At 37.6% G+C, this 15,634-nt stretch overlaps 2 protein-coding genes across 2 annotated transcripts; one reads left to right on the top strand and one right to left on the bottom strand.

Moving 5' to 3' along the window:
• Positions 1 to 1,060: 1,060 nt before the first annotated feature.
• On the top strand, positions 1,061 to 4,533 carry LOC129876380 (pentatricopeptide repeat-containing protein At2g20710, mitochondrial-like). The gene is made up of 2 exons (XM_055951800.1): positions 1,061 to 1,486; positions 2,617 to 4,533. The coding sequence occupies exons 1-2, from the start codon at positions 1,439 to 1,441 to the stop codon at positions 3,754 to 3,756; spliced, it is 1,188 nt and encodes a 395-aa protein (XP_055807775.1). The 5' UTR covers positions 1,061 to 1,438; the 3' UTR covers positions 3,757 to 4,533.
• Positions 4,534 to 9,229: 4,696 nt separating this feature from the next.
• On the bottom strand, positions 9,230 to 15,389 carry LOC129876815 (probable hexosyltransferase MUCI70). The gene is made up of 9 exons (XM_055952308.1): positions 14,153 to 15,389; positions 13,289 to 13,531; positions 12,944 to 13,139; positions 12,392 to 12,501; positions 12,109 to 12,308; positions 11,168 to 11,271; positions 10,318 to 10,505; positions 10,022 to 10,221; positions 9,230 to 9,681 (listed from the first exon to the last, which is right to left on the bottom strand). Exons 1-9 carry the CDS (start codon positions 14,376 to 14,378, stop codon positions 9,457 to 9,459), a joined length of 1,692 nt encoding a protein of 563 aa, XP_055808283.1. The 5' UTR covers positions 14,379 to 15,389; the 3' UTR covers positions 9,230 to 9,456.
• Positions 15,390 to 15,634: the final 245 nt, after the last annotated feature.

Here is a 15,634-nt window from a genome sequence, read left to right as displayed (position 1 = left end):
CCTTCACCATACTGATTAGTTTGTAACATTAGTCTTTTCATTTGCTTCTACTAACATAACTTATTGAATTTATAATGCCATAATAAGAAAATAAAATTATCATCTCCTTGTCAACTTCAGTAGCGGCAATATACTCTACTTCAATTGTCAATAGTGCTACACACTATCAAGTTTAGCACACCTCATGCTTGTTCTTCAAAACTCTTATGCACTTAGGTAATTTTATCAACTAGTAAGTATGATTCTCATGCATAAACAGGGGCGGAGCCACGATGAATCCTCTTCGGCAAAAATTTATACTATTTATACATGATTAAAATAATTTTTTATGTATAAATAGTAGATGTCGAACCCCCTTCGGCTAGTTCGTGTGTTTACTTATTCAGATTTTGAACTTTTTTATTGAAAATTCTGGCTCCGACACTGTGCATAGATTTCATCTAATCTTGTATGAGTTCAATCCATTGATTCTTGTGCTTATCTTTCATGACCTCGTTATATCAATCAGATTTTCCTTCATCAGTAAATAGCAAATACTCGATAGATGAATAACAAGAAAGAACATGGTATCTAGTAGACCTCTAAAGTGGAATACTAGACTCGTCTAGCATAAACATCTATTTTATTAATAACAATATCATTATCATGATCAACATTATCGTGCTAATGTAAAACATGATTTTGGACATCATCATTAAATCCGCAAACATCATTGACATATTTATATGAAACTTGATCAGAATAATTACATCACTAAAATATGAAGATTCTGATTTTTTTTGCTTTGTCAATAATTTTAATGGTTTGATTCTTCAATAATATCACTGCTTCTTTCAATTGGATCATATAACCATGAAGATAGTCTTATTTTAGCATTTAACTTTGACCTCTCATTTGTACAAAAGCTTTATAATTAAGCACTCTCAAATAAAAATAGAAAACATTAAGTTGAAGAGTCTTTTTGATATTCAATGCATTGTTGTTTACCCTATTTATAAAATAGTCCATAATATTCACTATCGTTGCTAATATAAGTACAACTTTTTTTCGATTCTTCTCCCCATTTTTATTTTATTTTATAAATTATTGAGTGATAATTTTAATATGTTTTTCGCATTTTCAATAATTTAGATATAAAATTTATAATACAACCTAACTCTGTCCCAAAACCTTGAAACCCCCAATTCCATTTCTGCCATAACCCCTAAAATGAAGCTTTTGTTGTATATCTTAAGAAATTCAAATTCAATATCTGTTCACAGATGTGTTTAATCGTTTCTACATTTCGAGGCCAAGTGATCATCTTTACAGACGCACCAATGGAGAATCGTTGTACAGAAGAGTTTCACCCTTAGGTGACCCAAATGTGTCTATAGTACCCGTACTTGATCAATGGATCAATGAAGGGAAACATGTTGTTAAAGAAGAACTTCAGGGTATGATCAATTTATTAAGAGATTACAGAAGATACAAACATGCCCTTGAGGTAACATTACTTAAACTACACTTATGTATTGGTGGTTCGAGGATGCGAGGCGTGAGTGGTTGGCTTTAGCAAGAGTTAGTAGAGGTAGAAGTAGAGGTAGGCTGAAGAATAACTGTTGAGGTGATTAGACATGACACGACCTTAAATATAAGATATTGAGATCAAGTATTTTAGTATAATAGAAAGTTAGTAAGTAGTGGAATGTTGTCGTACTTGTAGTAGTATGATTTAGGTATCACGTATTTCCCTTTATCCCAATGTGTATTTATATTTGTTCTTAAACTTGTACTTGTAGTAGTATGATTTACGTATCACGTATTTCCCTTTATCCCAATGTGTATTTATATTTGTTCTTAAACTTGTTTTGTACATTTGATATTTTGTTGTCTTCTTTTCTTTCTTACTTTTATACATCATTTCTTTGAAAATCTATTGAAAACAATCTCTCTAGTCTCTGTCCAAGATTTCAACTTTATAGGTTCTAGATTAGGACTTCAAGTGGTAATAACTCTAGGTTTTAAATTTGATATATGTGCATATTTAATGAATTTCTTAATACAAATATACTAGCTGAGCAAAAGCTATCTGGGCATCTACCTCCACCCATGAGCATAAGAATAGTTTAATTGTGATGAATCCTCGGAATAGAGTGAAATTGGATAACAGAGGATTTTTATTGTTAACTTGTTTGGGGGACGAAAAGTGTTATTTATTTATTCATTTTATAATTATTTGTCCCCTTTGGAAAGCTCTCCTATTTGAGTTGTTTTCTTACTGAGTTGTCACAGAGAAAAACTTTGTTAGGAATCATGATTATAGAAGTGCGTCTTAGGACCTTCGAGGTGGTGCTTGTGGTTGTTTTCAGGATTTTCTGATGGGCTGATACTGTGAATTCAATGTTTTTCTGTTGATTCCTAGGGTCGTAGTCAGTGTCTTTGTGTTGTCATTTGAATATTTATCGAATAATAAGTGATATAGTAGATCACCCTTGCAAAATGTAGAAAGAATAAAAACTTTGCATAATTGTCAGGAGGTCTAATGCGAAAAGATCAAGCTGCTCATTTTTATTTCATACTGAGATGATTCAATCAGTGTTGCATGTTGAGTTAACTTCTAAATTTTGTCGACAGGTGTCTTATTGGATGACTGACAAAAGATTTTTCAGCCCCGAACCTTTTGATGTTGGAGTGCGAATTCATCTGATTTTTAAAGATAAAGGTTTAGAAGAAGTTGAGAAGTATCTCAATAGCATCCTGCAGCAATTTAAAGGCTTTCAAATTTATTCAGCTCTTCTCAACTGCTATACCAGTGAGAAGTCTGTAGAGAAAGCTGAGGCCATCATGCAAAAAATACGAGATAGGGGGCTTGCTAGGGCTCCATTGTGCTACAATTTCATGATGAACATGTACTATCAAACAGGAAATTGGGGGAAAATGGACAACATGATGAATGAAATGAAGGGAAAGGGTATAATTTTTGACCAGTTCACTCTCATGATCAGGTTAAGTGCATATGCTGCTGCTGGAGATTCTGATGGAATGGATAAAATAGCAAAGATGTTGGAATCTGATAAACGGATCATATTGAATTGGAATGCTTATGCTATCACCGCAGAGAAGTATCTCAATGTTGGGCAAGCGGAAAAAGCTCTGGCAATGCTGACTAAAGTGGAGGGCATGATTGCCACTAGCATGAATAAGCATCATGCAGTTGGTTTATTACTGAAACTCTATGCGCAAGCTGGAAAGAAGGAAGAGCTACATCGAGTTTGGGATCTGTTCAAGCAGAATCTACGAATGTATAACAAGGGTTACATTAGCATGATGAATTCATTAATGAAATTTGACGACATAGATGGAGTTGAACAAATATTTGAGGAATGGGAATCACAGGGGTTATCCTATGACTTCCGAGTTCCAAACTTTTTGATTGGCGCATATTGCAGAAATGGTCTTCTACGCAAAGCTGAGGCCCTCATCGACAGAGGATTATCAAAAGGAGGTGTTCCTTCTGTCATCACATGGTGTCATTTGGCAAGTGGATATATCCATGAAGATCAGGTCTCAAAAGCCATAGAAGCATTGAACAAGGCAATCTCAATCTGCCCGCCTAAATTTATCCCTAGCAAGGAGACTTTACGTACCTGTGTAGAATATTGGGAAAATCAGGGAAATGTGGAGAAGGCTGAGGAGTTTGTGAGGTCTTTAGAGGTGGAGGGTGTCTTTTCAGCAGTTTTTTGTGACAAGTTGCGGTGCTTCATCAACAAATGAAAACTCCTAACAGGACCAACATCGAAGGTAGGAACAACTGAAGGGGAGTTGTGATTTTGTGGGGGCTGTATACTGCAAACTGAAACTTATTAGGAGGCTCAGTCCATGTAGTTCAGTGAGTTACAGGTTCTGCTTTCAATATACTATAACATAGCTGTTATTTGTGTTCGAAATTGAACACCCTGTCGTTTATCTCACTGAAACTTGTAAAATTGGTAGCTTCTAGTGATTTTAGGCTGCATCATCTATGATTGCTAGCATACCATACCACCTAATATTAGTCGTTAATCTTGTCAAGATGCTATATTATGGAGACATGCTGTGCAAATGAGCTCTTAAAGTGGGTACATACTAGTATAATCAGCTCCAAATGGATAGTCAATCTCTACACATCTTGATAATCATGCATGCCCTGTTAAAGCGCAACGTAGAACAGAACGCGTTTCTTCCTTGTTTTGGCTCTCCAATGGCTGCTGGGATAGAACGTGTCTTCTTTGTTTTGGTGTCAATGACTGCTGGATCGCCATCTTCTTTTGTGTCAGCTTGTTCATGTTTGTTTGTGAAGAAATGACTAGTAACCTAGTTGGTTTCTCGTCATATCGTGTTACAAGGTACTTAGCTTGTGAGAAGTTGGTTCAATGAGAAGTGCAATTTTATAATTTAAACAAAGCATTAACATCCTATTTGAAGAATGGCGATGAGACCTATTTTTTCAACATGGCACTGTGGCAGATGTATATAAACATGCAAAAGATAACATGTAATTTTCAGAATTGTGTCACATACTTTTCTGGTCCTTAATTGAGAGCCTCTTAACTTCATGCAATGGAAAAACAAAATTGAATATGTGCTTCAGTTGTTACATTAGTAACTCCAGAACTTTCGGGCCAGTGATAAGAGTGCAACACGTGATATGTAGGTTAGGCACGTTGAATCTTGTTGCAGATAAAATTGGATATTTAACTAGAGAAGAGTGATGCACCCATTATCCACGAGTTTTGAAATGTGTGTCATTGCCTTCGAGATTTTTCGATTATAAAAAAAAAGTACAAGTAATAATAAATAATTTATAATAAATTTATATAATTTCAGTGTATCATGGAAAACTAGAGTATCATGTACCAGTAAAAACAGAAAATCCAGAATTAACTTATGATACATGTGATAGACTAATCACTTGTTAGAAGAATTGATATAAATACCTAGGTACTATAGCTGTTTTATTTAAGCCAAGTTAGGAAAAGCAAAGAAAATAGCTAGTCTCATATTCAAATCCTTGACAAAAAAAAAAAGAAGATAATTTCCTTCATCTGTCTAAATCATAGGGGACATAATTACCTGATACATGCACAGCTGAAAAGTAACAAATACTTAATCGAATAGCTGAGCTGCGCAAAAAATGGATTGGACACCAATCATCATTAAAAGGAGTAAAGAGAAAGCTTTTTTCCGGCGGCGTCTCGCGGTTTTCCATTTTCCGGCGTGAACAGTGTTTCCAGCGTAAATCAGGTTCTTTTCAACTGGAGTTGGTACCTCCGGTTTACCTATATTTTTTATCATACACTTATCGTTGCATTTTGCTAACTTTAGATTTTTGAATAATTTATTAATTCCTACGTATTTTCGTGGCTTTAGATAGTGATGGTAGACTAAGGTCATGTTCTCATTCAGGGACGGGGTCGGGGACGAGGGTAAGGAGGGGTAAGTGGGTTAAAGGAGCGTCTAGACTAAGAGTTGGTTCTTGGAACATTGGTACGTTAACGGGCAAATTCATAGAGCTAGTTAAGATTCTAAAGAAGAGAAAGATTAATATAGCTTGTGTCCAAGAGACCAAATGGGTAGGTTCTAAAGCTAGGGAGGTAGACGGGTATAAGCTTTGGTTCTCAGGTAGATCGAAATATAGGAATGGGGTAGGCATTTTAGTAGACAATGATCTAAGGGATCAGGTGGTGGAGGTTAGGAGAGTCAACGATAGGATGATGTCGATTAAGGTGGTCATTGAAGGGAGCACATTCAACATTATTAGTGCTTATGCGCCACAAGCAGGCTTAAGAGAGGAGGATAAGAGGCGTTTTTGGGAGGATTTGGACGAGTTAGTGAGAGGTATACCACCTACTGAGAAGCTTTTCGTGGGAGGAGATTTCAATGGGCACATCGGGTCTATTTTAGGAGGGTATGATGATGTGCATGGAAGCTTTGACTACGGGGTCAGAAATGGAGGAGGCCTTTCACTTTCGGAATTCGCAAGAGCTTTTGGGTTGGTCATAGCCAATTCGAGTTTCCCAAAGAAGGAAGACCACTTGGTAACATTCCATAGTTCGGTGGCTAAGACTCAGATAGACTTTTTACTCCTGAGCAAGGTTGATAGAGGTTTGTGCAAAGATTGTAAGGTCATTCCGATCGACAACCTTACAACCCGACATAAGCTTTTGGTGATGGATTTAGGGATTAAGATGATGAGGAAGAAGAGGGTTAGGGATGATCGATCTAGGATCAGATGGAGGAGTTTGACCACGGCAAATGCCCTGGAGATGGGAGAGAAGTTGAAGGTCATGGGGGCCTGGGATAGTAATGGGGATGCGACCAGTATGTGGGATAGGACGGCTAGTTGTATTAGGACTGTGGCAAGGGAAGTGTTGGGAGTCTCGACTGGTAGTCGTAGTCGGCATCGAGGAGACTGGTGGTGGAATGGAGAAGTGCAAGAAAAGGTGGAAGCAAAGAAGATGGCGTACGCAAAGTTGATAGAAAGCACGGATGAGGTGGAGAAGTGGACGAATATGGAACTTTATAAGATAGCGAGAAAGGAGGCGAAGTCGGCGGTTTCGACGGCAAAAACAACAGCTTTTGAACGCCTTTATGCTAAACTAGAAGAGAAAGGTGGGGATAGAAAATTGTTCAGGCTAGCCAGGGCACGGGAGAGAAGGACACGAGATGTGCACCAAGTGAAGTGCATTAAGGACGAACATGGAAAAGTATTGGTGGACGAGACCCTCATTAAACAGAGATGGAAGTCCTATTTCCATAAACTCTTGAATAAGGAAGGGGACAGAGACTTTGTGTTGGGAGATTTAGAACATACAGGGAGGCGTCGCGATTTTGGGTATTGTAGGAGTATTAAGGTCGAAGAGGTTAAGAGTGTCGTTCGTAGGATGCGCTGGGGAAGAGCAACCGGACCTGACGAGATTCCTGGGGAATTTTGGAAGAGCACGAGCTCGGTAGATTTGGAGTGGTTGACTAGGTTATTTAATGTCATCTTTAAAACGGCAACGATGCCCGAAGAATGGAGGTCGAGCTTAATGATCCCTCTATACAAAAACAAAGGTGATATCCAGAGTTGCAACAACTATAGAGGTATTAAGCTACTAAGCCATACTATGAAATTGTGGGAAAGAGTGGTAGAGATGAGGGTGAGGAGAGACGTGTCTATTTCAGAGAACCAGTTTGGATTTATGCCGGGACGCTCAACTACAGAAGCCATCCATCTTATGAGGAGACTGGTGGAGCAACATAGGGAGAGGAAGAGGGATTTGCATATGGTATTCATCGACCTAGAAAAAGCTTATGATAAAGTCCCAAGAGAAATACTATGGACATGTTTGGAGGCTAAAGGTATACCTGTGTCATACATTAGGGTGATCAAGGACATGTACGAGGGAGCCAAAACCAGGGTAAGGACAGTAGGAGGGGACTCAGAGCACTTCCCAGTGGTGATGGGGTTGCATCAAGGATCAACTCTTAGTCCTTTTTTATTTGCCTTGGTGATAGATGGATTGACGCGACAAATTCAAGGTGCGGTGCCATGGTGTATGCTTTTCGTGGATGACATAGTCCTGATCGATGAGACTCGTCGCGGAGTTAACGCTAAGCTGGAGGATTGGAGACATACCTTGGAGTCTAAAGGGTTTAAGTTGAGTAGGACAAAGACAGAGTACTTAGAGTGCAAGTTCAGTGAGACACCTCAGGAGGTTGGCGTGGAAGTTAGGCTTGGTGCTCAGGCCATCCAAAAGAGAAGTAGTTGCAAGTATCTTGGGTCTATCATGCAAGGCAGCGGGGAAATTGACGATGCTGTCACACATCGTATTGGGGTAGGGTGGATGAAATGGAGGCTCGCTTTCGGAGTGCTATGTGACAAGAATGTGCCACCAAAACTTAAGGGCAAGTTCCACAAAGTGGTGGTTAGACCGGCTATGCTGTATGGGGCGGAGTGTTGGCCAGTTAAGACTTCTCACATTCAAAAGATGAAAGTTGCTGAGATGAGAATGTTGAGATGGATGTGTGGGCACACCAGAAGCGACAGAATTAGAAATGAGGCTATTCGGGACAAGGTAGGAGTGGCCTCGGTGAAAGACAAGATGCGGGAAATGCGACTGAGATGGTATGAACATGTGAAGAGGAGAGACACAGATGCCCCAGTGTGGAGGTGTGAGAGGCTAGCCATGGATGGTTACAGAAGAGGTAGGGGTAGGCCGAAGAAGTATTGGGGAGAGGTGATTAGACAGGATATGGCGCAGTTACAGCTTACGGAGGACATGACCTTAGATAGGAGGGTGTGGAGGACCCACATTAGGGTAGAAGGCTAGTTCATAGTCTCATTATTCTTCTCTATTCATAGGCGTAGTAGTGCATTACGATCTCTTGCGCTTTGACTTCTGATTTCTGTTATTTCTGTTAGTATTTATTACTTTCTATGCTTTAAATACTCTATTTTATCTGTGACGCTTTCATTATTTATTTATTCGTTATTTGTTATTTGTATTTATTTGTTATCTATTCGTTATTTGTTTGTTGTTTTTCTCATAGACTTTTAATTTCCTATTCTTATCTAACATTTTTTTATGCATTTATGCTTTTACTGAGCCGAGGGTCTCCAGGAAACAGCCGTCCTACCATGGTAGGAGTAAGGTCTGCGTACATTCTACCCTCCCCAGACCCCATGTTGTGGGATTTCACTGGATTGTTGTTGTTGTTGTTGTAATCTCGCAAGCGGGGTATAAAAAGAGTATGATGACAAATTCTTGCCTATCCCTTATTTGTCCATTTAGTTGGTTTTCCGCTAAAGGCAGCTTGTAAAGCACCTATATTGTAATACGTAAGAGGAAGAACGATTAAGCAACTATGCTACTATTGGCACCCCAAACTAAAAATGATTAGCACCCATATTTAAGAAGTCCTTTGGAGGGTTACGTTATTTCTATTGATGAAGAGAATTCAAGCCAAGGGCAAGATGTGTTAATTAAGTCTTGAATTTTTCCCTTCTATATTTTAGAAATTCTTACTGGTTTTGAAGACCATTTGCAAGCAGATGACAAGCATGAGTAAAGAAGGGTCTTATGTTACCATTTTTTATGGTAAAGATGTTCATGTACGCAAACGTTGCCTCTGCCTTTGTCAGTACTATTGTGTTAATGCCTTTGAATTTTTTTACTTTCTTCAAAAACAAGAGTTACATAGGATAGAAAGTAACTGAGATAGCTAATCAAAGTTCTATTTTCAGTATGATATTGCTATGATATGAAGAAAAAGTTGTTAAGCCTTCAATTATATACAACAAAAAATGAATAAATTTGACACTTAAACTTGATTACCTTCCTTGTGTAAAAAGCTATAGTGCTCATGTATCTCAGTTCCTAGCCCCAAAATTGATATCCTTGTAACAGGTAAGGGATAAAAAACAAAGAAGTTGCCTAAGCAAAATTTTAACTAAGGATCCAAACTTCCAATAACTTTTCTATGACGCTTGGATTTCCTGTCTCTCCCGCGCTTTGAGGGTACATTCTTTAATGGATCAGTAACTGAACTTGACGTTTTAACGTTGCCTAAGGTCTGCAGGGTTTCATCAGCTACAGGGGGTGGAGGATGAACAATTTCAGTAGCACCAGGGGGAGGTGGGGAAGCCCAGTGCTCAAGAATGTCGCGGTGGTACCCCTGCAGATAACAAAAAAGTATAACAGATAGCCAATCTATCATGTAACAGAGATCTGATATCTAATGAACTGAAATCGTCATTTCTTGAAAGGAAGAACGGAAGTACAATGAGCATTTCAAGAATAAAATGTCATCTCGAGAAGTAGTCACGTATCATGCAACTGCACTGCATTTTTCCTATGAGGACCATAAGAATCTTAGCAAATTATGAACATTTAGAGTGAATTCTCAAGAAATCTGGTGCATGGAGGAACACATCTCCTTATTTCTTTTTCTTTTCCATTCCGTTATCAGAACATAAATCTTCAAAAAGTGCAAAAGGCAAAACATAAAAGATCACCTGAACCACAAAGTTGCGCCTCTCACAGTCCAAGAACATATTCACTGTCCAATTTGTCTTTGACATGATCTTGTCCCTCACAATGGCAAAGCTAATTTGGTCTCTTGGAGTAAAACGATCCACTTCATTAAACCAAAGACAAGCAAAGAGATTGGAGACTGGAATGTGCTCCCTTACTACTACACATCCTTCAGGAACATCTGCATGTAAAATAGTATGCAACAATGTTCAACGAAGAGAAAATGTCTATTTCAGATTTGTAAAAAAGATAGAGAAAGGAGGTTTTACATCATTACCACTTGTAATAGGAAGTTTAGCTGCGGAATAAGGAGTTAGACCTTCCTTTTTATAGAATTCAACTTGAAAGTCGATGGAAGCATTGTCAAACTTTGAAGCAGCCTTATTAGCTTCTGCTTCTACAAACACATCAAAGCGCCTATAATGCCTTGATATTGCAAAGCTGGCATTTTTTCTCCACAAGAACCTGAAATTGAAACATAAGTTAAAGAAAGGTTTCGACTAAGCAGTTTTAAAGAACAACAAAAGCTCTGCATCACTAGCCAAGCATTCAACGTTTGCAGACTTTTTGAAGGGAAAAAACCACATGTATAACTTGATCATTATTATAAGGTATCAGAAAATAGAAAAAGCATTGTCGAAGGTGTCCAGAACATGTTGGCACACTGTTCATAACACAATAGTGACAATATCCATCATTTTGCAATACTGACATGTGGCATAAAGAGCAATTTTGATATGATAAAAAAGATGAAGATCTCCAGGCTAGCAAATCAGAGAGGTGACTAAAGTTTCAGCAATCAACATTTTAGCATTTCCAGACACTTTACTCTTCTTTTATTACCTTTTCTAGAAAGCTGATTCAAGCATGTGCATGCTAGTATGGTTAAGAGCCGCCAGCACCGAAATGTTTTTATGCTTTATTATAGCTGACTCTAGCTAGAAACTCTCAGTGAAACTGTCGTGACAAATCAGGGGAAGCAATGTCTATACCTTTTAGAATGTCACATGGGAGGCTCTACAGAAGCCCGTACTGTCATTAGTCAAGAGACATGATTCAACCCAGAGAAAGCAGCATCATGGTTATTGCTTTGAATATATGAAATGTGTATTTAGTCTTAAATGTACCTTTCAAGTATTTGATATGGATCAACAACCAGCTCAAGTTTTGCATCAATCCATAGAGAATAACGAGCATTGGGAAAAAGCCTGTGAAGCAGAAGCTTTGGAACCTGAAATGTCAACAAATACAAACTAGTCAGAGAATTTTACATATGATACCAGTCTAGGTAGGTGAAGCACTCAGCTAACATGCTAATGAATGGTTCTCTAGTACTGAAAAGCTTTTCTATCCCACCAGGTAATAATTTCATGAGCATATACACAGCCCGAAGAACATTGATTGAACAAAAGTTAAATGAGATAGGGAAAGAACAAACGATGCCTAACCAAAGGAAGTTAGAAAGAATATAGCCTTATCGCACCAAAGGGTGAGGTTGGCGGTCAATGAAGTGGGTAAAACCCATGGGAGGCTAGGGTTCAGATCCCAACAGGAAAAAAAAAAGCACTAGGTCAGTTCTTCCCATCTGCCTAAGCATGGGTGGCAAAGTTACCCGTGTTGCGGGAAGTAGCAAGCACCCGGCGGGATAGTCGAGGTGCACGCAAGCTAGGGTTGACACCACCATTGTCAAAAAAGAAAAACAACATAGCCTTGGCATATTGAACCAAGTAGAAAATGCAAAGTGCCCTACTAAAAGGCAATCATGCAGATGAAAATAGAGGGAGGAATCGGTGATCATAATCTGAATGAAAAACAATCCTTACAAATGAGGCATGGATGTCAATAACTTGAAAATTCTGGGATTACCTTTTGGGGTGGGGTGGGGTGGAAGAATTGGTTAGTGAAAAAACAAAAACAGAAGAAAATTGCCACATGCTCCTTTCAGTTCTTTACATAGCTACTCTCCATTCAGTGTTAAGCACTCTAATAAATACCCATTCACAACTAATAATGCTACCAAATTTCAACTACTATTCAATACAGGTGATGTATCATTGAGAATACCAACCTTTCCATTTCGCCTCGGATCATCATAAGGTAGGTTGTGAACAATGGCAATTCTCCATAAGCCAATTCTCATGGTACCATCTAGCTCACTAGAGTTTCTTAAAAAAACTTCTGTTTGTTCATCCACAAACATATGGAAGCAGACATTATTCTTGGCATATTCGCTGATATTTTTTGGTTGCCTTATCAAATCAAAAGCACCTGTCCAAGAATGTACTTGTTACAAATCATAGCCAGCAGATTCAACAAGAAATGCGTCAGCAAGTGAACTGAAAGATCAGTACCAAATATTGCTGATGCCACAACTACACCTCGACAAGATTCCATCTCATGAAGGTCAGAATCATCAATTTCAAAACCTGTTTGATGTCCAGGCTTGATTCCTTTAACAAATCTATCACATGGATTTGCAGCAGAAATAAACACAAATGATACAAAGTAAAAGGTATTGTGAAATGCAATAATTTACAACACTATCCATCAGTATTTTATAGATGAAGTGAAAAGGCAAAATTCAAAATTCCAAAAAAAAAAGGTGGGTGAAGCTTTATATTACTCCATCCGTTTAGTTTGTTTGTCTGGTTTTGACTTGACACGGAGTTTGAAAAAATAAAAAAGACTTTTGAATCTTGTGGTCTTAAATTTAAGATATGTAGAATGTACCAAAATGTCCTTCAATCTTGTGGTCTTAAACATGTCATGTGGAAAGTTGAAATTAAAGAGTTGCCAAAAAAAAGAAAGAAACATTCTTTTTGAAACGGACAAAAAGGAAAAGTAAGACAAACAAACTGAAACGGAGGGAGTATAAGAATTGCCAAGTGGGAAAAACATCATACCCACAATGCACACTCATGGACTCTCTTACATCATATGAATCATTCCTTTGCATCAGTGAAGGATATCCTCCAAAATCGGGTTTCCCTGAATTTTCTTCATGAATGTAAGTCAAATTGCTAACCCCGGGAGAAAAGGATGGTGCATCAGGCATTAATGCAATAGCTTGTTCAACCGGAAGGTAGCATACTGGACATGCTGAAAGAATGAAAAGAATGTAAACATCCAGTTCAGAATCTGCAGCTTACATTATCTCACCTAAGCAGTCCAACCGGGATTAAATTTGACGGCACGATGACATATTTAAAATCTAATTTTTGATAAGTGTATGACAGATATAAACTTACGCCTTGGTCCTGTCCTCTTCTTATCTGCTGGTGGGGGTGGCAACGTGAAACTTTCACATGGATTCCCAGGAGGAAGAGTGTATCCTTTAAAATATACAGGAGGAGGTGGAGGTTGGACAGTTGATGCACTTTGTCCAACATTAGTTCGTTCTACCGACTCAATATTCGTATAATTATCCTTTTGTCCAGCTTCTGGAAATAGCCTATTACTTATGGAGGGAATACGTTCTTGTGAATCTTCACCTATGAAAGAGTTGAAAATTGCAGAGGTTGTCAGTAGCCAAAAACGAAGGTTATGAAAGGGCATTGTCATAATCTATCTCCCACGTTATATGGAACAACCAAATCAACTCATTTATTTATCCATGTCCCAAAAGAAGATTAAATAATGTACTGTGTTAGATGAGAATCTTCCAGTGTAAACTAGACATAATCAGAAAATTACCTTATGAAGAAAAGCCTAAAAAAGAGCCAAAGCTAAATGCCATCAAACCAAGGTAACAGTTTCAGCCTTTAGCAAGCTCAAAGCTTATAACTATCAGATGACAAACAACATAAGTGTTTAAAATTGCAACATAAAGTTATATAAGATTGTTAACTTCGGGTACTACGTATAATCAAAAACACAATTTCCAGAGGGTTACAATGAAAAACTGTAACTCAAGCTCCAATCAGCACAAATCAAAACAGAATCATATGGAATGTATCAAAATAAAGTGAGCTCCACTATGTTGAAAGTTTAAGGTGGAGCCCAAGTCCTAATCAAACAATCAGTCTATCAACGACGCCTCAATCTCTGAACTAGTTGGGTTCAGCTAATGAAACAATCCAGAAAGTGGCAATGAAAAAAGATTGAGACCAAACCTTTGTCAATAAACAAGACCCACAGGAAAACTGCTAGTGAAACTGCACACAGTAGCAGCATCCCCACCTTCTTTCTTGGCGCGAATTTATGAATCCTGGGGAACATTCCTTCGTTCTCCTTAAACATTTTTGGTGGCTTTGAGGGTGTAGTTTGTAATGTAGCAGAATTATTGCAGCAAAAGAACCATAACTTCCAGAAGAACAAGGACTCAATGACTGTAGTCATTGTTGTCCCCTCAATCCTCCTACTTCACCTCTCATTCTCCTCATTCCTCTCACACACATGCAATTGTTATCTTCCTAGTGTTCAAATCTTGGTACAAAATTCACCTCCTAATGCTGACTTCTTCAACAAAAACCCCAAACTAAGTAAAAACCACTAAATTCACCAAGAAAAAAGAGACGTAACTCGCCAAATGATTCCAGAATCGAAAATTAACCAGAAAATCCAACTTTTTTCTATATAAAGATCAAATCTTGGTACAAAACTCACCTCCTAATGCTGACTACTTCAACAAAAACCCCCGTAAACTAAGAAAAAAACACTAATTTCGACAAGAAAAACGAGACCCAACTCACCAAATGATCCCAGAATCAATACTTAACCAGTGATTCCAACTTTTTCCTTTCTTAAGTTCAAATCTAGGTACAAAATTCATCTCCAAATGTGTACTACTCCAACAAAACCCCCCACATTGAGGAAAAAAAAACACTAAATTCATCAAGAAAAATGAGACCCAACTCACCAAATAATCCCAGAATCAACAATTAACCAGTGATTCCAACTTTTTTCTATCTAAAGTTCAAATCTTGATACAAAATTCACCTCCAAATGTGGACTACTTCAACAAAAATCCCCCCACACAGAGAAAAAAACTCAATAAATTCACCAAACCCCAACTCACCAAATGATCACAGAATCAAAAATTAACCAGAAAATTCAACTTTTTTATTTCTAAAGTTCAAATCTTTCCACTAATTTCAACCAGAAATAGAAACCCAATTCACCAAAACAAATCCAGAAATTAAAAATAAAAATAAAAAATAAAAATCCTTTATTTCCTCTATGTGGATCCAATGACAACAACCCAGTATACCAAGAACACTGCTGCAGCTTCAGAATCAACCAATCAAGACCCACTATTCAATTAAATCTTATGAATCAGAATTAAAAAACAATAAGCTGGTTCTTCGGGTATATTAAAAATATATTTTCTCCATGAAATAAAAAGATAATAATAATTTTAAAAGGAGTAATATACTATAATTTAGGAACTTATTTTTCCATTTGCATGGTGGATATGTCTGTATAATTTCTTCATAAAATTCTCTCTATATAATTATATTTATTATTATACTTACTATAATAAATAAATCAAAACACAATTGTGTACCGTCCATTTCTATATTCAGTAACTATCTATTTTTAAAATATACATATTCAAAATTTTCAATTAATATTATATATAGATAAATAAATAA

This window comes from Solanum dulcamara, chromosome 12 (genome assembly GCF_947179165.1).
Source record: "Solanum dulcamara chromosome 12, daSolDulc1.2, whole genome shotgun sequence".
Classification (NCBI taxonomy): Eukaryota; Viridiplantae; Streptophyta; class Magnoliopsida; order Solanales; family Solanaceae; genus Solanum; species Solanum dulcamara.
This window is presented reverse-complemented; position numbering and strand designations above follow the sequence as displayed.